Genomic DNA, 24,362 nt, shown 5'->3' on the forward strand with positions numbered 1-24,362 from the left:
TTTTGTTATGGCAGCCCTAGCTATAGTAATAATCATAAACAGTTATCGGGATTTTGCTTTATCAGCCCTAGAAGACTGGTTGGTTGGGTTTGGTTAGTCACTAAACTAGTATATATCAAATGCTTACCAGGTCTGACAAATTTGTTATAAATTCCACTTTAAATAAATTGTCAATGAAAATGAAATAGAAAGCAAAAACTAAGGACTGGTTAACAATTCCAAAACAATGGCCGGGCGCGGTGGCTCAAGCCTGTAATCCCAGCACTTTGGGAGGCCAAGGCGGGCGGATCACGAGGTCAGGAGATCGAGACCATCCTGGCTAACCCGGTGAAACCCCGTCTCTACTAAAAATACAAAAAATTAGCCAGACGTGTTGGCGGGCGCCTGTAGTCCCAGCTACTCGGGAGGCTGAGGCAGGAGAATGGCGTGAACCCGGGAGGCGGAGCTTGCAGTGAGCTGAGATCGCGCCATTGCACTCCAGCCTGGGGGACAGAGCAAGACTCCGTCTCAAAAAAAAAAAAAAAAAAAATTCCAAAACACTTTATTCTCACAGCATTCTCAGAGTTCTGCTCTCCTTTAGTTATAAAAGAAGCTGTGGTGGCACTGGGGAGATTCAAGTCAGTGAAGAGAGTCTTGGTGTTGTCATCTGTAAATTAAGAGTTGAGCAAAGGCCGGGTGCGGTGGCTCATGCCTGTAATCCCAACACTGGGAGGCCGAGGCAGGCAGATCACCTGAGGTCGGGAGTTCGAGACCAGCCTGACCCACATGGAGAAACCCCTGTCTCTACTAAAAATACAAAGGTGGAGCATGCCTGTAATCCTAGCTACTTGGGAGGCTGAGGCAGGAGAATCGCTTGAACCCGGGAGGCGGAGGTTGCAGTAACCTGAGATCGTGCCATTGAACTCCAGCCTGAGCGACCAGAGCGAAACTCCGTCTCAAAAAAAAAAAAAAAAAAGTTGAGTTAGACAGTTTCTCAGCCTTTTCCAGCTCCAAATGCCATAATTCTAAGATGGAAGGCTCTGGAATTATTCATTCATTCGGTGCCTACCACAGGCCAGGCACTGTTCTTGGTAACTGGGATACAGAAGTAAACAAAATATATAAACTCCTTACCTTCACATAGCTTACATTCTAGGGAGAGAAGACAATAAGCAAACACATAAAATATATATTGAATTAAACGGTAGTTAAGAGCAAAGGTGAAAATGAGAAAAAAAGGAAAGGGAAAACACGGGAAAAAAAAAACAAAACATAAAAACAAATGTAAAAGTTACGACATAGTCTTTCACACCATGCCAAAAGGGAATAAGGATTGAAACTGTAGGTACCGGTTCACTGAATCCCGGGATCGAATCCTTGGCTGGAACACCTGGTGCGCATGCGCACTGGTGTGTCGCGGCCTGGCGCGCCCCCTCCGAAGCGCATGCTCGTGGGCACGCACAAGCCTCAAGATCCAAGGTGTGCGCGTCGGCGTCCGAGGCGGTTGGTGCCTGAGAATTGGTTAAGCGGGACTCGAGGTGACTCTGGGGGAAGCACGCGACGAAAAGATGATGCCGGGGTCTCTTCTAACACCAGAAGGGCCCTGATGATGGCTGCGCGCAGCTTTCGGAGCCGGATGCGCGAGGGCCCCGGAGGCCCGGCGGCCTGGCGGCCGGGCGGGCCCAGTTTGGGGACAAGGACGGGGCTGGCAGGGGAGGGTCTGGGCCTGGCGGGAAGGCGGTGCTGCCCCGGACTCGGCCCGCGCGGCGCTCCCAGGCCCCTGGGACCTGGATCCAGGCCCGTGCGTCCCGTCAGTCCCAGGCGCTGGGAGGCGTCATCAGGAAATCGTTGGGTTTACATTAATCAGAATACTTGTTAAACGTTTACCCCTCACTTGCTGCCGGCTGCTTAGTGCATTAGCTTAGAAAGCAGCAGTTCTGCAGTTAAGAGCCCTGATTTTTCCCGGGTTTGGAAAACCGGCCTCACCGCCTGCAGGGGGCCCACCCACGCGGCTCTCACTGATGAAGAAGAAGGGGAGAACTTTAATGGCACTAGAATCTTAGGGTTTGGTTTTTGTTTTGTTTTGTTTTTTGTTTTTGTGTTTTTACTTGCAGGAAAACTTAAAATCAAGTTCAGGCAGCCCCATGCCATCATTATTATTACCAAGGTAGTTTATGCCCATCTGTAAAGACCAAAAGAATATTAATAATGACCTTCTGGCCGGGCACGGTGGTTCACACCTGTAATCCCAGCACTTTGGGAGGCCAAGGCGGGAGGATCACTTGAGTTGAGTTCGAGACCAGACTGGTTAATATGGTGACACCCCATCTCTACATAGAAGACAAAAATTAGCCAGGCGTGGTGGCGAGCTCCTGTAATCCCAGCTACTCCGGAGGCTGAGGCTGGAGGATTGCTTGAGCCCGGGAGGTGCAGGCTGCAGTGAACCGAGACTGTGTCATTGCACTCCAGCCTGGGTGACAGAGTGAGACCCTGTTTCAAAAAAGAATAATAACGACCTTCTAAAAACATCAGAGTAATACATGAACAGGATTTAACAATCAAATGGCAAAGAAAGGTTTATATGAAAAGGAATTTTCCTGCTTTATCTTTTCCCATTCCCAGCCTCTTTCCCTGAGGTGACTATACTTAACCATAATAATAATAATCTCTTAATGCCCCTAATCTCTCCTATACTTAACCATAATAATAATAATCTCTTAATGCCCCCAATCTCTCTTTGATACAATTTGATTCTTAAAATTTCTTCCTGTTGCTTCACCTTATTACAATGTCTTAGCAATTCATTATAAGTATTTTTCTAAAAGTCATGGTTATTGTGTAATGTATAAATGTTATGAAACTAGCTTGGACATTTTTGTCATGAATAATTTCTAGCTAATGTTCCTTAGCTGTATTTAATTTAGGCATCTGTTTTTGGTGAAGTGGTTAGAATTTCGAATACTGTGTTTACCGGTCAACTTCAAGTGTAATTATGATTTCACTTTAGGACGTGGGATTTAGAAAGGAGCATTGAAAATTATGAAATTATGAATTTTTTTTGGATGTTAATCCATTGCACCAAGCATGAGCTGTGCCTAGAGATCAGCGGTATAACTTTGTTTTGCTTTGTTTCACAATTTGGTTTAATAAGAGCGATTTCATTTACCTCAAGTGCTATTTCTTCATAATGCTGTGTAATGCTAAAGCTTTGATTATGTGTGTGTGTGGTTTTTTTCTCCTATAGGCAATTATTTCCAGTCAAAGAAGGAAACCAGTGCCTGGCATTCTCACCATCTTTCTACCTACCATGATCAAGTGCTTGTCAGTTGAAGTACAAGCCAAATTGCGTTCTGGTTTGGCCATAAGCTCCTTGAGCCAATGTGTTGAGGAACTTGCCCTCAACAGTATTGATGCTGAAGCAAAATGTGTGGCTGTCAGGGTGAATATGGAAACCTTCCAAGTTCAAGTGATAGACAATGGATTTGGGATGGGGAGTGATGATGTAGAGAAAGTGGGAAATCGTTATTTCACCAGTAAATGCCACTCGGTACAGGACTTGGAGAATCCAAGGTTTTATGGTTTCCGAGGAGAGGCCTTGGCAAATATTGCTGACATGGCCAGTGCTGTGGAAATTTCATCCAAGAAAAACAGGACAATGAAAACTTTTGTGAAACTGTTTCAGAGTGGAAAAGCCCTGAAAGCTTGTGAAGCTGATGTGACTAGACCAAGCGCTGGGACCACTGTAACAGTGTATAACCTATTTTACCAGCTTCCTGTAAGGAGGAAATGCATGGACCCTAGACTGGAGTTTGAGAAGGTTAGGCAGAGGCTAGAAGCTCTCTCACTCATGCACCCTTCCATTTCTTTCTCCTTGAGAAATGATGTTTCTGGTTCCATGGTTCTTCAGCTCCCTAAAACCAAAGACGTATGTTCCCGATTTTGTCAAATTTATGGATTGGGTAAGTCTCAAAAGCTGAGAGAAATAAGTTTTAAATATAAAGAGTTTGAGCTTAGTGGCTATATCAGCTCTGAAGCACATTACAACAAGAATATGCAGTTTTTGTTTGTGAACAAAAGACTAGTTTTAAGGACAAAGCTACATAAACTCGTTGACTTTTTATTAAGGAAAGAAAGTATTATATGCAAGCCAAAGAATGGTTCCACCAGTAGGCAAATGAATTCAAGTCTTCGGCACCGGTCTACCCCAGAACTCTATGGCATATATGTAATTAATGTGCAGTGCCAATTCTGTGAGTATGATGTGTGCATGGAGCCAGCCAAAACTCTGATTGAGTTTCAGAACTGGGACACTCTCTTGTTTTGCATTCAGGAAGGAGTGAAAATGTTTTTAAAGCAAGAAAAATTATTTGTGGAATTATCAGGTGAGGATATTAAGGAATTTAGTGAAGATAATGGTTTTAGTTTATTTGATGCTACTCTTCAGAAGCGTGTGACTTCTGATGAGAGGAACAGTTTCCAGGAAGCATGTAATAATATTTTAGATTCCTATGAGATGTTTAATTTGCAGTCAAAAGCTGTGAAAAGAAAAACTACTGCAGAAAACATAAACACACAGAATTCTAGGGATTTAGAAGCTATCAGAAAAAATACAAATGATGCATTTTTGTACATTTATGAATCAGGTGGTCCAGGCCATAGCAAAATTACAGAGCCATCTTTACAAAACAAAGACAGCTCTTGCTCAGAATCAAAGATGTTAGAACAAGAGACAATTGTAGCATCAGAAGCAGGAGAAAATGAGAAACATAAAAAATCTTGCCTGGAACATAGTTCTTTAGAAAATCCATGTGGAACCAGTTTAGAAATGTTTTTAAGCCCTTTTCAGACACCATGTCACTTTGAGGAGAGTAGGGAGGATCTAGAAATATGGAAAGAAAGTACTACTGTTAATGGCATGGCTGCCAACATCTTGAAAAATAATAGAATTCAGAATCAACCAGAGAGATTTAAAGATGCTACTGAAGTGGGATGCCAGCCTCTGCCTTTTGCAACAACATTATTGGGAGTACATAGTGCTCAGACAGAGAAAGAGAAAAAAAAAGAACCTAGCAATTGTGGAAGAAGAAATGCTTTTAGTTATGGACGAGTTAAATTATGTTCCACTGGCTTTATAACTCATGTAGTACAAAATGAGAAAACTAAATCAACTGAAACAGAACATTCATTTAAAAATTATGTTAGACCTGGTCCCACATGTGCCCAAGAAACATTTGGAAATAGAATACATCATTCAGTTGAAACTCCAGACATCAAAGATTTAGCCAGCACTTTAAGTAAAGAATCTGGTCAATTGCCCAACAAAAAAAATTGCAGAACAAATATAAGTTATGGGCTAGAGAATGAACCTACAGCAACTTATACAATGTTTTCTACTTTTCAGGAAGGTAGCAAAAAATCACAAACAGGTTGCATATTATCTGATACATCCCCCTCTTTCCCCTGGTGTAGACACGTTTCAAATAATAGTAGGAAAACAGATAAATTAATTGGTTCCTCCAAACCAATCGTCCATAAGAAGCTAAGGTTGAGTTCACAGCTAGGATCTTTAGAGAAGTTTAAGAGGCATTATGGGAAGATTGAAAATCCTCTGGATATAGAAGTAGAGGAAACTAATGGAGTCACTACCAATCTCAGTCCTCAAGTTGAACCTGACATTCTACCGAAGGACAAGAACCACTTAGACAACTCTGATGTTTGTAAAATCACTACTATGAAGCATAGTGATTCAGATAGTAGTTGTCAACCAGCAAGCCACATCCTTGACTCAGAGAAGTTTCCGTTCTCCAAGGATGAAGATTGTTTAGAACAGATGCCTAGTTTGAGAGAAAGCCCTATGACCCTGAAGGAGTCATCTCTCTTTAATAGAAAGCCTTTGGACCTTGAGAAGTCATCTGAATCACTAGCCTCTAAATTATCCAGACTGAAGGGTTCTGAAAGAGAAAGTCAAACAATGGGGATGATGAGTCATTTTAATGAACTTCCAAATTCAGATTCCAGTAGGAAAGACAGCAAGTTGTACAGTGTGTTAACACAAGATTTTTGTATGTTATTTAAAAACGACCATGAAAAAACAGAGAATGGTGTCATCCCAACATCAGATTCTACCACACAGGATAATTCCTTTAATAAAAACAGTAAAACACATTCCAACAGCAATATAACAGAGAACTGTGTGATATCAGAAACTCCTTTGGTATTGCCCTATAATAATTCTAAAGTTACCGGTAAAGATTCAGATGTTTTTATCAGAGCTTCGGAACAACAGACAGGAAGTCCTGACTCTCCCAGTGGAATGTTAATGAATCTGGTAGAAGATGCCACAGGTGACCAAAATGGAATTTGTTTTCAAAGTGAGGAATCTAAAGCGAGAGCTTGTTCTGAAACTGAAGAGTCAAACACGTGTTGTTCAGATTGGCAGCAGCATTTTGATGTAGCCCTGGGAAGAATGGTTTATGTCAACAAAATGACTGGACTCAGCACATTCATTGCCCCAACTGAGGACATTCAGGCTGCTTGTACTAAAGACCTGACAACTGTGGCTGTGGATGTTGTACTTGAGAATGGTAAGTACGTAGTGTTCATGTGCATGAGATGCTTTTGAAGATGGGAATGCTGGTCAAGGAGTAAGATCTTCATTATCCAAAGAGATTACCTCAACAGATAGAACATTTTGAAGACCACTTATAAAACATGCGTTGTATTTTCATGCTATATGCAGATTCTCTACGTCCAACACTAATTTTTTTTTTTTTTTTTTTTTTTTTTTTTTTTTTGAGACGGAGTCTTGCTCTGTCACCCAGGCTGGAGTGCAGTGGTGCGATCTCGGCTCACTGCAACCTCCACCCCCCTGGTTCAAGCAATTCTCCTGCCTCAGCCTCCCATGTAGCTTGGATTACAAGAGCATGCCACCATGCCCAGCTAAATTTTTTTATTTTTGCTTTTTTGTGTGTGTGTGTGTGTGTGTGTGTGTGACCGGGTCTCGCTCTTTCGCCCAGCCCGCAGTGCAGTGGCGCAATCTCGGCTCACTGCAAGCTCCGCCTCCCGGGTTCACGCCATTCTCCTGCCTCAGCAGCCCGAGTAGCTGGGACTATAGGCGCCCGCCACTGCGCCCGGCTAATTTTTTGTATTTTTAGTAGAGACGGGGTTTCACCGTGTTAACCAGGATGGTCTTGATCTCCTGACCTTGTGATCCGCCCGCCTCGGCCTCCCAAAGTGCTGGGATTACAGGCGTGAGCCACCGCGCCCGACCAATTTTTTTATTTTTAGTAGAGACAGGATTTCGCTATGTTGGCCAGGCTGGTCTCAAACTCCTGGCCTCAAGTGATCCACCTGCCTTGGCCTTCCAGAGTGTTGGGATTATAGGTGTGAGCCCATGCGCAGCCTCTAGGTCCAACACTATTTAAATGGAGAAGTACAGTGAAAGGATGTCAGTGTGTGTATATTTGTCTATGGGTGTGTGTATGTGTAAGAAAGGGGGTGATGGGTATATACCTAGAACAACAACAAAAAAAGGGGATGAGACTGTCCAATTTTAATAAAAATGATACTATTAATAGTTGGGAAGATCCACAGTACTTTCCTACCTTGTTTTCCCTTCCTGTTAAATGCCCAACTTTCCTAGAAATGTGTCTTTAAAGGCACCTGCAGTGTCAGCATGGTATTTTACTGGAAGTTTCTCTGCGTGGCTTCCAGGTTAAGGGCCAGAATGATTCTGTAATCATCCTAGGTTTCCCAGTAAACTCTATGGCTTAGTACAGTACTACATTTATGAGCTTTTTCTTTCTAGAAAGTAGGACTTGTCCATGAATTTTCAAAATATAGGTCAAGTATATACTTTCATGACTATGCTTTTCAAATGTACTTTATTGTAATGCATATGGTAAAATCTCCTTGATCTGTTTATGGTACAAGTAGCTGTTATTCAGGAAGACAATCATATGGCATTTATTTATTTATTTATTTATTTATTTGAGAAGGAGTTTCGCTCTTGTTGCCCAAGCTGGAGTGTAGTGGCGCGATCTTGGCTCACTGCAACCTCTGCCTCCCAGGTTCAAGGGATCCTCCTGCCTCAGCCTCCCAAGTAGCTGGGATTACAGGCACCTGCTACCACACCCGGCTAATTTTTTGTATTTTTTTAGAGACGGGGTTTCACCATGTTGGCCAGGCATGTCTCGAACTCCTGACCTCAGGTGGTCCACCTGCCTCGGCCTCCCAAAGTGGTGGGATTATAGGCGTGAGCCACCGCACCCAGCCAGTATAACTTTTAGATCGTACCATAGGGCTACATTAGAGCCTGCACTAGGACTCTGGGTTCTCAGTCCACATTTAAAGTGATACTGCTTTGGCAGTGTGTTGAGAGCCAGATGTTGGGAGGTGATAAAGCTGATTTCCATCTGGCTATAATCTTGGCTTTGCACTAGGAGGATAAACATTACATCTGTATCCGTATTTAAAATTTTGAATGCTGCAGAAGAATGGAACATGTATAAATGTAGTTATAAGTCAATTTCTAATTTCTCCTGACGATAAGTACCTCTAGGAGGAAGCTGTGATTTCTTTAAGGTTAAATGAGACCTTTACTTTTCAGTGTTTTTCTGTTTTTTCCTTGTGAAAAAAAATCACTGTAGTAACTTCAGTAGTATTTCGTAGTATTTTGTAGTATTCATTAGGAGAAAACTCATTTCTTTCACTGTTGTTCCTGAGACTATCAAGTTGCTCTTAAAGCCACTTTATGTGCTTTTCAATTTATGTGGTTTTATGTCCTGACTTACACTGAAGGCTTTTCAGAGGTAAATCCACAGCACTGACACGTCATCTTCCTGAAATACAACTGCTTCTGATATGGTGCCAAAAAATAACTGGATTACATTATACTGTGAGATAGCTGTTGCTAAAAGAAAGGGGGAAATCTTAGCGGCCATATTCAAAATAAATATTTCTTCCTTTTGAATATAGATGTTTAAAACACTTTAACCTACTTAACATTCTGGATTAGCATACTTTTTTATGAACTTTTGAGGGTCATGTTAACTGATAGTTTCCTAATGAAAAATATTTTTGGTATAGAAAGAAGTTCCATGAACAGATGGCTCCTCAGTACCCTGCTACCTTTCTGGAAATGGCCGATATGTATCATGACATCAGGACATTGTCAAATTTTACATAAAAGTGTTACATGAAATAAATTGTTAAAAGATAATTTTTTTTTTTTGAGACGGAGTTTCGCTCTTGTTGCCCAGGCTAAAGTGAAACGGTGCGATCTCGGCTCACTGCAACGTCCGCCTTCTGAGTTCAAGCGATTCTCCTGCCTCAGCCTCCTGAGTAGCTGGGATTACAGGCATGTGCCACCACGCCTGGCTAATTATGTATTTTTAGTGGAGACGGGATTTCTCCATGTTGGTCAGGCTGGTCTCAAACTCCCAACCTCAGGTGATCTGCCTGCCTCGGCCTCCCAAAGTGCTGGGATTACAGGCGTGAGCCACCGGCCTAAAAGATAAATTTTAATATACAGAAGAGAGGATCTATAAAGGTGATTTTGAGGAGTAGTGTCAAGTCCCCAAGCCTTGCTAATTTTTTCTTTAAAATATATTTAATGCAGTTCTTCCTATTGTAGTTATAAACCTTATTTCACTTCATTATCTTAATTTTATCATTCTTAACCTCTCCAAGTTTAGTCCAACAGATTTATCTCTCATGTTTTCCTCCTGTTCTAAAGCTGTCAAATTCAGCATTGTTTCTAAAACTCAAATCTGTTATCCTTCATGGAGAAGAACAGCATTTGGGCCAGATCTTACTAGACTCTGGAGTTTGAATTGAGAACCTTTCGTCTACCTGTTCACTTTTTCATGCAACATTTGTTGATCATCCACACTGTGCTAGGTGCTGTCACATTGCAGGTTAGGAGTTCACAGTACTATTTTTTTGGCTTTTAGGAGTTCACAGTACTATTAGGGAAGATAGCTATCTAAACATAATTGTATTATAATGAGACAAATGTTAGGATAGAGACATACATTGGAGATAAGAGACATAAGTTGGAGATTTGTGAAGGTTGCACCAAGTTATGGGTGACAATTAAGTACTGCTGTATGTCTAACACAGGGCTTCTCCGGATAATTTTTTGTTGTAAGGTTTGTCCTGTGCATTGTAGGATATTTAGCAGCATCCGTAGCCTTTATCTGCTAGATGCTAGTAGAACGTAGAACCCTTTACTCAAGTTGTGACAATGAAAAGTGTCTCAAGCCAGGCACAGTGGCTCACGCCTGTAATCCCAGCACTTTGGGAGGCCGAGGCGGGTGGATCACAAGGTCAAGAGTTTGAGACCAGCCCGGCCAATATGGTGAAACCCCATCTCTACTAAAAACACAAAAAAATTAGCCAGGTATGGTGACACATGCCTATAATCCCAGCTACTCGGGAGGCTGAGGCAGGAGAATTGCTTGAACCCGGGAGGCGGAAGTTGCAGTAAGCCGAGATCACGCCACTGTACTCCAGCCCAGGCGACAGAGCGAGACTCCGTTTCAAAAAAAAAAAAAAAAAAAGCATCTCAAGACATTGCCAGTGTCCCCTCATGCAAAATTGCCCCCCAGTGAGAATCACAGTGACCTATTCTAGGTCTTCATTCTGTCTGGTGTGAATAGATAATGGAACTAAGCATTGATGTAGAGTCCTATATTGACAGCATAATTTCATTAAAGGATTTCTGATTCTCAATCTAGTGTTTAGTAGTCTGCTTTATATCTTGACTCAGTTTGTGCAGAAAGAGGTTTTATGTGATTAAATTTTTAAAGAGTTTACTTGTATTTTAAGTTCACATTTCCAGGTTTTTCTTTCTTATATTTAGGGTCTCAGTACAGGTGTCAACCTTTTAGAAGCGACCTTGTTCTTCCTTTCCTTCCGAGAGCTCGAGCAGAGAGGACTGTGATGAGACAGGATAACAGAGGTAGGGGTGGCAGAGACTGCTGGGGCACCCAGTACACATCGTACCACCTAACTCAAAAAACAAAGCAGGCTTGCATTAAGCTTGATCAGTGCCAGCTGTGCTGTACTGGAATCAGGAATTCCCCATGGCCCTATTTAACAGCGGAACTAATTAATTCAGTGCATGCATTTAGATCAGAAATTACTTTTCCAGACTTGAGGTCACTATTTGCTGATTATGCATAGTCTGTGGTGTCTTGTGATTAGGGAACATGTTTCTTATTTTTAAAAAGGCTGGACTTGCACTCCAAGTTGCTGTAGTTTTATGTAAGCAAAACTCTTCAAAAAAAGCTACAGGCATCAATTTTGTGTGTATGTTTAAAAACAGATAAGGTATATTTTACTTAAAGGCAGTAAGGCTACAAATTTGAGCCATAGCTTCTCTGCCAGTATTCCAAAATATTTCTTGTAAACAGTTTGGAGAAAAGCTGTAATGCCAGAAGACACAGTCACCAACTCTAGTTTAAAAAGTAATCGATCAAAATAATTTAGAGATACAGCAAACACTGAACATTTGTAGAACATAGAAACAATGTATGTGACCTTTGGTCTTGAGGCTACGGCTCACCAAACAGGAAATGCCATTCCCTCCTTTCCCTGTGGTTCTGGATGCCAACTTTACCTGTTCTGTTTTGCCCTAGATACTGTGGATGATACTGTTAGTAGCGAATCGCTTCAGTCTTTGTTCTCAGAATGGGACAATCCAGTATTTGCCCATTATCCAGAGGTGGGTCTGTAGCAGTTTTTCTTTGCCTTTTTTTTTCTTCTTCTTATTTTTTTAATTTTGAGATGGAGTTTTGCTCTTGTTGCCCAGACTGAAATGCAATGGCATGATCTCGGCTCACGTAACCTCCTCTTCCCAGGTTCAAGCGATTCTCCTGCCTCAGTCTCTCAAGTAGCTGGGATTACAGGCACCTGCCACCGTGCCCAATGAATTTTGTATTTTTAGTAGAGATGGGGTTTCTCCATGTTGGTCAGGCTGGTCTCTAACTCCCAACCTCAGGTGATCTGCCCATCTCAGCCTCCCAAAGTCCTGGGATTACAGGCGTGAGCCATCACGCCCGGCCTTTCTTTGCCTGTTATTTTAAACTTTGAGTTTCAAGATGGGTACAGTGGCATGCACTTATAGTCTCAGCTACTCAGGAGGCTAAGGTGGGAGGATCACTTGAGGCCAGGAGTTCAAGGCTATATAGTGTGCTGATTGCGCCTGTGACTGGCCACTGCACTATAGCCTGGGCAACATAGTGAGACTCCATCTCTTAAAAAATAAGTAAATAAGCTAAAAATAAAATTTGAATTTTATTTAAGCTGGGTATGGGCATGCAAGACTATACTAATTTGTAATTATGATTGGAAACTGGGCATATTTCCAAATAATTTATTTGGAAATTACTGTTTAATGTAGAGAGGAGAAATGAAATTTATAGCATTTTGGGAGCTCGGGCATTTTGGATTAAACATGTATAATCAATGTGAGAACAGTGAATGTGTTTACCACTCTCAGAAACCCTGACTTGTAGCTTTGGCACAGTATTCAGGGTGGTAATAATAAAATTGTTATCATTAGATAAAGCCACACATCTTCTACTGGAGGAACAGTTCCTCATTGGCCCTGCATGGATGTTCTCTCCTCAGTGTATTTTCACAGAATGTACTGTGCATGTTATAAACAGGGTGTATAATAGATGAGCATTTGTTTACCAATTCTTTTCTCAAGATATCATTTGAGGACTTGATCATGGAACATAGACAAATTGTTGTTGTGAAACAATATTTTTGTTTTGTCAGTAATTTTGTTTATAAGCAAAAATTTTTATGTAAGACTCATTATTCATAGATTCTTTTGAATTTTTTTTTTTGCGACAGAGTCTTGCTCTGTCGCCCAGGCTGGAGTGCAGTGGTGCGATCTCAGCTCACTGCAAGCTCCGCCTCCCGGGTTCACGCTATTCTCCTGCCTCAGCCTCCCGAATAGCTGGGACTAAAGGCGCCCGCCACCACGCCCAGCTAATTTTTTGTATTTTTTACCAGAGATGGGGTTTCACTGTGTTAGCCGGGATGGTCTCAAACTCCTGACCTCGTGATCCGCCCGCCTTGGCCTCCCGAAGTGCTGAGATTACAGGTGCGAGCCACTGCACCCGGCCGATTCTTTTGAATTTCTATAAATTCCCTGAATTAAACCCACCTCTAGTAGGCTAAATAAAAATGAATGCTTTTAAAGCACTCTGATATCTTTGGTAAAACGGTTCTGCTGACACAAAAATTAAAATTTCAATTATATTTTGCTGAGTCTTTCTAGGTTGCTGTTGATGTAAGCAGTGGCCAGGCTGAGAGCTTAGCAGTTAAAATTCACAACATCTTGTATCCCTATCGTTTCACCAAAGAAATGATTCATTCAATGCAGGTAAAAGATTGACTTCAAAATCTCATAAATATATATATATAAGGCCTAACTCTTCTAAAATTTGATTTATTTAATGATATAGACCACCTTGGTCAAGGCACGTGTGTGTGTGTGTGTGTGTGTGTATGTGTGTGTGTGTGTGTTCTTACTAGAACTTTTATCATCAGAAGAAAAAGCAAGGGATTAATTATAATTACAATGAAAGAAATGTCTTTAGTAGTGTAAGTAGGTTTGGAGGGAATGAATTATGGATTCAGCCTGATAGTTTCAAGGATTCTCAAGGTTCTCCTGCAGAAGATTATATATTGACTTTATATTTGGCAATAATTTATAAATCAATAAAGTCCTTTAGTGACCTTGTCCTTAAGTGTGCAACAGTGCCCTTTTAGAAATTACCTTCTATTGTGTGAGCCTACACAGGTTTGGGAAAGTCCCAGAAAAAGGGACTCTTTGTCTGATCTGCTTTTCTATTTTGCCTTGTGTTTACCACCATGGCTGTCTTATTTCCTTTGTTTTCAGTATGGAAACAAATTAGGAGGCTAACAGATTTAGGTAAACTCCTAACCTGGCATTGACCTGGTACCACAGCAGGCAAGCAGTTGATCCAGAAATAGACCCTGGGGCAGTGGTATAGGCTCGGGGGTATTGGGGAGCCTCATGTACCCAGACAGAGAGGAACCACCAAGGTATAAAGCCACCAGTGGCTTTTAACTTACTTCTTTAATAGACTAGCGGCCGGGTGCGGTGGCTCACGCCTGTAATCCCAGCACTTTGGGAGGCCGAGGTGGGTGGATCATGAGGTCAGGAGTTTGAGACCATCCTGGCTAACACGGTGAAACCCCGTCTCTACTAAAAATACAAAAAATTAGCTGAGCGTGGTGGCGGGCGCCTGTAGTCCCAGCTACTCGGTAGGCAGGAGAATGGCGTGAACCCAGGAGGTGGAGCTTGCAGTGAGCTGAGATCACGCCACTGCACTCCAGCCTGGGTGACAAAGTGAGACTCCATCTCAAAAAAAAAAAATTAAAAATAAATAAATAAATAAAAATAAATAGACTAGTTCCTCCAAAATAGTTTTCCTTGCTTTTGTATAAATTTTAAAAATTTATTTCAGCCTGTATGTTAGCAATCTCTGGTCACATTACCTATTCTCAAGAGTCACTCTGTTGGGAACATCTCAGGCCTTCTCTAAAATATTTCTAGCACACCACTCTGAGACGTGGGAGTCTGTCTTCCCCTGTCGTCTCCCTCCCCTTACATCTTCTGATCACTCCACTTGCCCATTCTTTCATCCTTCCTAGTGACTTTTTCTGGTTCATCACAACCTTACCCAGTCTCAAAGAAAGGAGTGTGATAAGGCAAACAACTCTAAATAAAATACAGTTCTGTATCTTTCTATGCAGATAAGCCTTTGTTAATTTTTATTTAGTGTTGTACCACTTCTTTGAATGTCTGACAGGTTCTCCAGCAAGTGGATAACAAGTTTATTGCCTGTTTGATGAGCACTAAGACTGAAGAGAATGGCGAGGCAGGTAAGAATGGAGTTTAGCCTGAGTGACTAACCAGCTGGTCTTCTTGTAACCTTTTTTTAATGATTTTTTTTTGGTGTATAATACAGTTTCAATCATTTGGATGGATTAGGGAAAGCCAATCTAAAACTAAGAATATTATGAAGGCTGGGTGCGGTGGCTCACATCTGTAATCCCAACACTTTGGGAGGTGAGGCAGGTGATGGCTTAAGGCCAGGAGTTCAGGACCAGCCTGAGCAACACGGAAAAACCTCATCTCTACTAAAAATACAAAAATTAGCTGGGCATGGTGGTGTGCACCTGTAGTCCCAGCTACTCAGGAGGCTAAGGCATAAGAATCGCTTGAACTTGGGAGGCAGAGGATGCAGTGAGCCGAGATTGCTCTATTACACTCCAGCCTGGGCGACAGACATGTAGTTTTATGTTCATACACATACATACACTCAGGATGCACATTAAACTATCAAGAGTATTTACTTTGGGAGTGAAAATGAGGGTGTGCAAAGGAGGTATTTCAACTTTTAGTCTTTTTGTCTTTTTTTTTTTCCTTTTTGTGGAGAATGGGGTCTTGCTATATTGCCCAGGTAGGTCTCAAACTCCTGGGCTTAAGCTATCCTTCCACCTCCGCCTCTCTAAGAGCTGGGATTATAGGTGTGAGCCACCATGCCTGGCCCATCTTTTATTCTTTTAAATATTTTCTATCGTTTGACTTTTTAATAATATTTTCATGTTTTCCCTTTATAATAATAGGAGGTGTATATAATGAACTCTGCTAGGTTTGTCAATATTTGTAAAGAATCTCTTGGTGACCTGCTCTAATGAAACAATAATAGTTTGTAAATATATTAACTCATTCAACAAGTATTAATTGAGTGCCCATTGTATGCCAGGGACTGTACCAGGCCCTAGGGATACAATAATGAGAAAAGATATATATGCGAGAGAAAAAAATAATTACACAAACATAAAATTTTAATTCTAGCCTTTGTAATGGAAAAGGAGATACAAGATGCTCTAAGAACCTGTACTGGGAGATTTGATTTCATCAGGGAGTTCAGGGAAGTGCTTCTTGGTAAAATGAGGTCTGAATATGAATATGAGTTAACTAAGTAAAGAAAGGAGGGAACAACATAGGCAATTTGTGATTTATTCTCCTCAGTGAGTGGAAACAGGGCAAAGGGAACTGGAGATGAGGCTAGAGAAGTAGGTAGGAGTCAGATCTTAAATGCCAGCTACAAGCTTTGCTTTGTCCCAACACCATTGGAAACCATTGAAAGCTTTTTTTTTTTTCTTTTTTTATCATTTGTATTTTGATGTTGTTTTTGGGGTGGTACATGTCACGTCACATTTGCATTTTAAAAAGATTGCTCTGGTTGCAGTGTGGAGAATGGAGTAGGAGTAGGGGTGGAGTTCCAGTTAACTGTAGAGTGACCATTAAAAGAATATTGCAATATCTGAGACGTGGTTAGATGGGACCAGGGTGGACTAGAGAGCAGTGAATGTATTGGAAAGATATTTAGGAGATAGAGTCAGCAGGGCTTGATGATGGATTGGATATGGGGAAGGTATGTAAAAGATGACTTCTGGTTGGCCTCCATGGCTGAGTTGATGATGTTACAGGACCCGTGTTGCAGGCAGAGCAGAGAGGATGAAAATCATGAGTTCAGTCTTTGAAATGCTCCAGAAGAGGTGTCAAGGTGGCTGGGCGCGGTGGCTCACGCCTGTAATCCCAGCACTTTGGGAGGCTGAGGCAGGCGGATCACGAGGTCAAGAGATCGAGACCATCCTGGCCAACATGGTGAAACCCAGTCTCTACTAAAAATACAAAAATTAGCTGGACATGGTGGCAGATGCCTGTAATCCCAGCTACTCGGGAGGCTGAGGAAGAGAATTGCTTGAATCTGGGAGGCAGAGGTCGCAGTGTGCCAAGATCGCGCCACTGCACTCCAGCCTGGGCGACAGAGTGAAACTCTGTCAAAAAAAAAAAAAAAAAAGATGTCAAGAATGTGGTTGGATATTACAAGTGTGGCCTAGAGAAGTGTTCTGACGTGGAGGTACAAATTTGAGCCATCAGATGCAGAAAAGTGGTCACTGAAACCCTGGATATAAATGTTATCACCTAGAAAAAAGAAGAGTGAGGAGAGGTCTTGAATCTAGAATAATTCTAGCACTTAAGAGCTCGGTAGAAGAGGATGAACCAGCAAAAGAGACTGTGAAGGAACAGCTAGAGAAATAGGAAGAAAACAGAAGAATGTTATGTTGGAAAACCAAGATGTCATGCCAAACGCTGCCAAGACATTAAGTAAGATGAGGACCATCTGATTTTGTGACAGTAGAGATCAGGGATTTTAGCAAGTGAGAGCTGTTTCAGAGAATAGACAGGACGAGATGCTGATGGTGCTAATGGAGACTGCAAGGAGATACTCAGAAATGTGCCTGTGACATGGAAGAGGGACTACAGGGGGTGAGGGTGACAGAGGACCTTTTTTTTTTTTTTAATGGGAGAATCTTGAGCACATTTACAAGGGATGCCTGATGGGATAAAGTCCCTGAAAAGGCCTGAGTGGCTGAGCCCTGAGCAGCAGTGGAGGGCTGGCCCCAGCTTGATAGTACCTGCAGGCAAGTGCTTCTACAGTTTTAGAGCATTTATTCTCTATGTATTTCAAAATATTCCCTTTACCTTGTTTAGTAAATGTCATAGTAGATCAAAGGCAAATTAACCTAAAGTTCTGTCAGAATTATCATGAATATAGAATTTGTGAAGATCAAATTCCTATAGTTTTACTATTTCTAGAAAAGTAATAGTTTTTTTGTTGTTGTTATTGTTGTTTTTGAGACGAAGTTTCACTCTTGTTGCCCAGGCTGGAGTGCAATGGTGCAATCTCGGCTCACTGCAACCGCCGCCTCCTGGGTTCAAGCGGTTCCCCCGCCTCAGCCTCCCAAGTAGCTGGAATTACAGGCGCCCACCACCCACGCCCAGCTAATTTTGTATTTTTAGTAGAGATGGGGTTTCTCCATGTTGGCCAGGCTGGTCTCGAACTCCCGATCTCAGGTGATTCGCCCGCCTCGGCCTCCCAAAGTGCTGGGATTACAGGCGTGAGCCACCGCGCCCGGCCAGTTTTTTTTTTTTTTTACGTTTTCATTATCTGGAATTCTTTGTTGCTTTTGAGATGTCAGAATCTCTACTAATGATACTCAAGATGGGTGTAACTACAAAATCTGCAGATGTCGAAAGAAGCAAAATGGATCTGTTGAAATTTCTCTTTTTTTCTTTACATTTTTTTTTTTTTGAGATGGAGTCTTGCTCTGTCACCCAGGTGGGATTGCAGTGGTGCAATCTCAGCTCACTGCACTCTCCCCCTCCCGAGTTCAAAGAATTCTTCTGCCTCAGCCTCCCAAGTAGCTGGGACTACAGGCACCTACCACCACGCCCGGCTAATTTTTGTATTTTTAGTAGAGACAGGGTTTCACCATGTTGGTCAGCTGATCTTGAATTCCTGACCTCAAGTGATCTGCCCTCCTCAGCCTCCCAAAGTGTTGAGATTACAGGCATGAGCCACAGGCCCAGCCAGAAGCTGCGTTTTAATAAGATCCCCAGGTGGTATGTGGTATGAACGTTTGAGAAGCCCAAGTCTAAGGCAGGACAAACACAGCCCGAGGGGAATCTGGGCATCACCTCTTTCTATACAGCCAGGAAGATGAGAATGGTTTTTACATTTTTTAATGGTTGGGAAAAAAAAAGAAGACTATTTCTTGACACATTACAATTATAAGAAATTAGTATTTCGGTGTCCATAAATAAAGTTTTATTGGAACACAGCTACAATATTCACATATTGTCTATGGCTGCTTTGGCTCAAAAAGAATTGTTGAGTAGTCATGACAAATCATGTGGCCCAAGAAGCCTAAAATATTTATGATCTGGCCCTTCAGAAAACGTTCACCGGCTTGTGATCTAAAGTGCACTGGAAGTACATTCTTTGTGGGTTTCCAAGTAGCTTGTACACCAAGGTTACCTGATTATAACAATGTGTTGTTTAATGATTCTTTATCATATTAAAGTTGAATTAATAAGGCAAAATCAGTATTTAAACATAAGAATTATATATTCAAGCTTTAAACTTGAGGAAATGCCACTTTGACTTTTTTTTTTTTTTGAGATGGAGTCTCACTCTGTCGCCAGGCTAGAGTGCAGTGGCGCAATCTCGGCTCACTGCAACCTCCGCCTCCTAGGTTCAAGCGATTCTCCTGCTTCAGCCTCCCAAGTAGCTGGGACTACAGGCGTGTGCCACCACGCCCAGCTAATTTTTGTATTTTTAGTAGAGACAGGGTTTCACCATGTTGGCCAGGATGGTCTCAATCTCTTGACCTCGTGATCCGCCTGCCTCAGCCTCCCAGTGTGCTGGGATTACAGGCGTGAGACACCGCACCCAGCCCTGACTCTGTTTTCTAAATGAGATACTGGTGAACTAAAGAGTTTCTTAGTTTACCTTTTGTTTCCTAAAAAATGAAATTATGGGGAAAATAATAAACTAGGATAAAAATTAGTAATACTGGTAATCTCTGGGGAGAGAAACTAGAAGGGGTGGAGGCAAGGGTATAAAGGAGACTTTATTATATTCCCTTTTGTGCCTTTCAGAATTGGATCTGGGATCCAAACTTATGGGATAAGTTTGCTATCATTCTCCCTGTGATTTCATGTTTTAGGAAATAAAAGGTACAATTGTTAATACTCAGAATGTTTTGTCTTATGCTGTTGTTAGATAGTTTGAATTAAGCCTTCTGTCTCCTCAACACACATGATGGTTTGTCATCTTGCTCTGAGAATCTGCAAGTTCACAATCCTTGCTCATCTAGGTGGGAACCTGCTCGTGCTGGTGGATCAGCATGCTGCCCATGAGCGTATACGTCTGGAGCAGCTTATCATTGGTAAGGATCTGTTTGCAGCCAGAAAAAATGTGAGACTCCCAGCAGAATCAGTACACCTCAAAGAGCTTTTCTAACTGCAACTGTTGTGAGAAAGCACACTTTGTACTGTATGTTCAAAAATTAAACTAAAGTCCTCCAGTTTGGCCTGTGTTATAACTGAAAGAATGTGGCAGTTCACTAATTGAAAGATGTGGGTCTTATTTATGTGGTCAGAGGCATATTTGCCAGATGTTATGAACAACCCAGACGTATCTGAGGATAGCTGCTTACTCTGACATCCAGCACAAAGATCTGCCCCTCTGTATGCCCGGTGATCTTGGCATGCCTTCCCACACTCCATCAGGCAGAGACCAGTGGCAGCTCAGAAGGCCCAGTATGCTGTTTTGATTTTAAAATTTAGTTTGCTTTTGAATATGCAGCATAATCAAATAGATCCAATTCTGAAAGGCACAAAAGGGAATATAATAAAGTGTCCTTTCTATCCTTGTCCCCACCCTTTCTAGTTTCTCTCCCCAGAGACAACCAATATCTCTGGTTTTTAAATCTATTTTTCCAAAGCAATATATGCTTTTTAAATTTTTTTTTCTTTCTTTTTTTTTTTGCTGCCCTTTTCCTCATCATGAGGTAGTATGTTTGCCAAGTGGTAAAATACCAGGAAAGTCTTTTTTTTTTTTTTTTTTTTTTTTTTTTTTTTTTTGAGACAGAGTCTCGCTCTGTCGCCCGGGCTGGAGTGCAGTGGCGCAATCTCGGCTCACTGCAAGCTCCGCCTCCCGGGTTCACGCCATTCTCCTGCCTCAGCCTCCGAGTAGCTGGGACTACAGGCGCCCGCCACCGCGCCCGGCTAATTTTTTGTATTTTTTAGTAGAGACGGGGTTTCACCGTGGTCTCGATCTCCTGACCTCGTGATCCACCCGCCTCGGCCTCCCAAAGTGCTGGGATTACAAGCGTGAGCCACCGCGCCCGGCCACCAGGAAAGTCTTTACTCCTGTGGCCAATGAGTAATGTCAAAGAGTTAGGCAAGGACCTAAGGAGTGCTTCATGGACTAGAATGGCAATGATATTACTACCGTTTTCACTTTTCCTTATAAAATGACGGCCTAAGAGTTGGGAAAGATATAGTAAAAACAGTGTTAGAAAAACTTACCTCTACAGGCCCTGCACCATTTGAGAATAGTACTCATTCTCTCCAGAGACTGGGAGACCCTGCTCAAGGAAAGGGAAGCCTTCTGGAGCCATAAGACTGTGTGGTAAACCCACGTACGTTCCTGGTAATGCACATTATTCACCTCTGTCATCAAAACAACATTTATTAACTACAGGAACATTGCCTTGTTCATCTGAATGTAAAATGCAAGTCTTATATTTCTTATTTTGAAAAATACTACCAAAATTGTTAATAGGCTGAATATTTATTAGTTTGACTTTAAAAATGGAAATCCAAAATCTAAAACTGAACATTAAACATTCTGCTTTGCATTAGAATGATTATCTCAAGGCTGTGCTTTATTTTTATCTGAATCTAGAAGACTTCCCTTCCTACTCTTAACCCATTCATCTTTCTGCCAATAGATTCCTACGAGAAGCAACAGGCACAAGGCTCTGGTCGGAAAAAATTACTGTCTTCTACTCTAATTCCTCCACTAGAGATAACAGTGACAGAGGAACAAAGGAGACTCTTGTGGTCAGTACCACCATGAGAATGTGATGTTGATGGTATCAGTTCTCACAATAATTCTGTGAGGAATAAGCATAACTATTGTTCCATTTCTCAGATGAGACCAAGAGAGGTTACAAGACTTTTCTAAGGTCATAGCAGTTATTAAGTAGTGGAGCAGGCACTCAAAGGCAGGTCATCTGACTCCACAGGCTGTTTGTTTCCTTTTTTAAAATATATTTTTTTCTGCATCCAATCATCCATTAAAATATTTATTTTTTGAGACATGGTCTCACTCTGTTGTCCAGGCTGGAGTGCAGTGGCACAATCTCTGCTCACTGCAACCTCCACCTTCCAGGCTCAAGCAGTCCTCCCACTTGAGCCTCCCAAGTAGCTGGAACTACAGGTGAGCACCACCATGCTGGACTAATTTTTGTAATTTTTTGGTAGAGATGGGCTTTCGCCATGTTACCCAGGCTGGTCTGAACTCCTAGGCTCAAGCGATCCTCCCACTTTGGCCTCCCAAAGTGCTGGGATTACAGGCGTGAGCCACTGCACCCAGCCTATTCTTTCCACTGTATCCCAGCTGATGAGTATAGGATAGAGTTTCCCTGATAATTTTTTCCAGCAGTTGGCTTAGAACAGTCTTCTCATTTCTTGGAACAGTCTGTGTTTATGCCGTGCTTTGTGAAAGCAAAGTTTCTGCAGTAATTGGTCCCATTCTGCTTTGCTTTGGTGCATTCTAGACTCTTAGTTTTCATTACCGTAATCATAATGGGAAGAAAGTAAAACATTGGGATGTAAGGAAGGGGCAAATCATATAGTGAGTCACAAGATAGGACATTTTTCCTCTTCTAGGCAGCACAAATTATTGAAAATGAAAAAGAGAAATTTCTCCCAATATGTTTCAGGTTTGGGAATATGATACTGCCAGTAAATCTTTTTTCCCTATGACATAATTTATATTAGAGGCAAATCTATTTACTTACATCCCGTTAGTCAGGACTTCTCAATTCCTTGGGCTGTTAATTACCTCGCTGCTTTACTGCTGATTCAAATCACTCTCAGACCTTTTCTTCATGCCAGACTCCATTAAGTGCCAGCAGCCAGAAGTTAGCAGTTCCTCAATGAAGAAAACACACTTAGAAACAAGACTTATACACAGATTGATTCCCAATGGAAAAGAGAAAAACAATAAAGGTTACTATAATTCAAAAAGGAAATTTGATAATAAAAAATCCCAAACACCCACACATAAGTGTGAGAAAAACAATACAGTTGTTAAGCTCTGTGGCAGCTTTTGAAAAACTATTAAGTAGTATTTGGAACCAGTACTGAAGTGCAAATGAAGTAGCACTCTTTTTTTTTTTTTACATTTGAGGTTATCTCTTTAGGTGTTACCACAAAAATCTGGAAGATCTGGGCCTTGAATTTGTATTTCCAGACACTAGTGATTCTCTGGTCCTTGTGGGAAAAGTACCACTCTGTTTTGTGGAAAGAGAAGCCAATGAACTTCGGAGAGGAAGATCTACTGTGACCAAGAGTATTGTGGAGGTAAGACACAGCTGCAGATGTTAAAGAAATTGCTGAGTGATGGTAACCTCATATTTTGTCTGTAGATTCTCTGAATTCATCTTTTCTTCAACAAGTATTCATGGTATTTACCTGCTGTGTGCCAGGAGCTAGAAATTCAGAGATGAATTAGCTCAAAATAAGGAAGAAGGGCATTTAAACTTTGGCTAGTAGAGGTATGTGTTTTGCTTTCTTCCCAATATGATAACGGTAATGAAAACTAAGAGTCTAGAATGAACCAAGATAGTTTTTCAGAAGTGTTATGGAAACACAGAATGACTTCTGTGCCTGGGGAGGTGAAGTCAATGAAAATGTCACAGAAAAGCTGTTTTCTTAAGAAAAGTTTTTACTTTTGAGAGACCAGGTCTCACTCTGTTGCCCAAGCTGGAGTGCAGTGGTTCAATCATAGCTCACTGTAGCCTTGATCTGGACACAAGCGATCTTCCTGCCTCAGCCTCCCAAGTAACTCCGACTACAGGCACGCACCACCATGCCTGGCTAATTTTTTCCTTTTTCTTTTTTTGTTTTGTTTTTTTTTTTTTTTTTTTTTGAGACAGAGTCTCGCTCTGTCGCCCGGGCTGGAGTGCAGTGGCGCAATCTCGGCTCACTGCAAGCTCCGCCTCCCGGGTTCACGCCATTCTCCTGCCTCAGCCTCCGAGTAGCTGGGACTACAGGCGCCCGCCACCGCGCCCGGCTAATTTTTTGTATTTTTTTTTTTTTTAGTAGAGACGGGGTTTCACTGTGGTCTCGATCTCATGACCTCGTGATCCGCCCGCCTCGGCCTCCCAAAGTGCTGGGATTACAAGCGTGAGCCACCGCGCCCGGCTTCCTTTTTCTTTTTGTAGAGATGGGGGTCTCACTATGTTGCCCAGGCTGGTCCTGAACTTCTGGCCTCAAGCGATCCCCCTGCGTTGGCTTCCCAAACCCCTGGCATTACAGGCATGAGCCACTGCACACAGCCAGAAAAGTCTTATAGAATAGTGGGAAACTAGGCCGGGTGCGGTGGCTCACACCTGTAATCCCAGCACTTTGGGAGGCCATGGCGGGTGATTCACCTGAGGTTGGGAGTTCGAGACCAGCCTGACAAGCATGGAGAAACCCCATCTCTACTAAAAATAGAAAATTAGCTGGGCGTGGTGGTACATGCCTATAATCCCAGCTACTCAGGAGGCTGAGGCAGGAGAATGGCTTGAACCTGGAAGGCGGAGGTTGCGTTGAGCCAAGATTGCACCATTGTACTCCAGCCTGGGCAACAAGAGTGAAACTCTGTCTCAAAAAAAAAAAAAGAAAAAAGAATAGT

At 42.0% G+C, this 24,362-nt stretch overlaps 1 protein-coding gene across 14 annotated transcripts in view; it reads left to right on the forward strand.

The window, feature by feature from the left end:
• The first annotated feature begins 979 nt into the window (after positions 1–979).
• Positions 980–24,362, forward strand: part of MLH3 (mutL homolog 3) — a 36,031-nt gene continuing 12,648 nt past the window's right edge. The window contains exons 1-9 of one of the 14 annotated variants that reach the window (XM_055288749.2): positions 1,428–1,482; positions 3,224–6,563; positions 10,844–10,942; positions 11,622–11,707; positions 13,277–13,381; positions 14,838–14,910; positions 19,765–19,836; positions 21,406–21,517; positions 22,885–23,044. In XM_055288749.2, the coding sequence (XP_055144724.1) occupies positions 3,287–6,563; positions 10,844–10,942; positions 11,622–11,707; positions 13,277–13,381; positions 14,838–14,910; positions 19,765–19,836; positions 21,406–21,517; positions 22,885–23,044 (3,984 nt within the window). In that variant the 5' untranslated portion in view covers positions 1,428–1,482; positions 3,224–3,286. Of the gene's footprint in view, positions 6,564–10,843; positions 10,943–11,621; positions 11,708–13,276; positions 13,382–14,837; positions 14,911–19,670; positions 19,695–19,764; positions 19,837–21,405; positions 21,518–22,871; positions 23,045–24,362 lie in introns of those variants that run through there. The other 13 variants (XM_063644116.1, XM_063644127.1, XM_063644119.1 and 10 more) reach the window with 13 other exon arrangements.

The sequence above is a fragment of the Symphalangus syndactylus genome, chromosome 8 (assembly GCF_028878055.3).
Source record: "Symphalangus syndactylus isolate Jambi chromosome 8, NHGRI_mSymSyn1-v2.1_pri, whole genome shotgun sequence".
NCBI lineage: Eukaryota > Metazoa > Chordata > Mammalia > Primates > Hylobatidae > Symphalangus > Symphalangus syndactylus.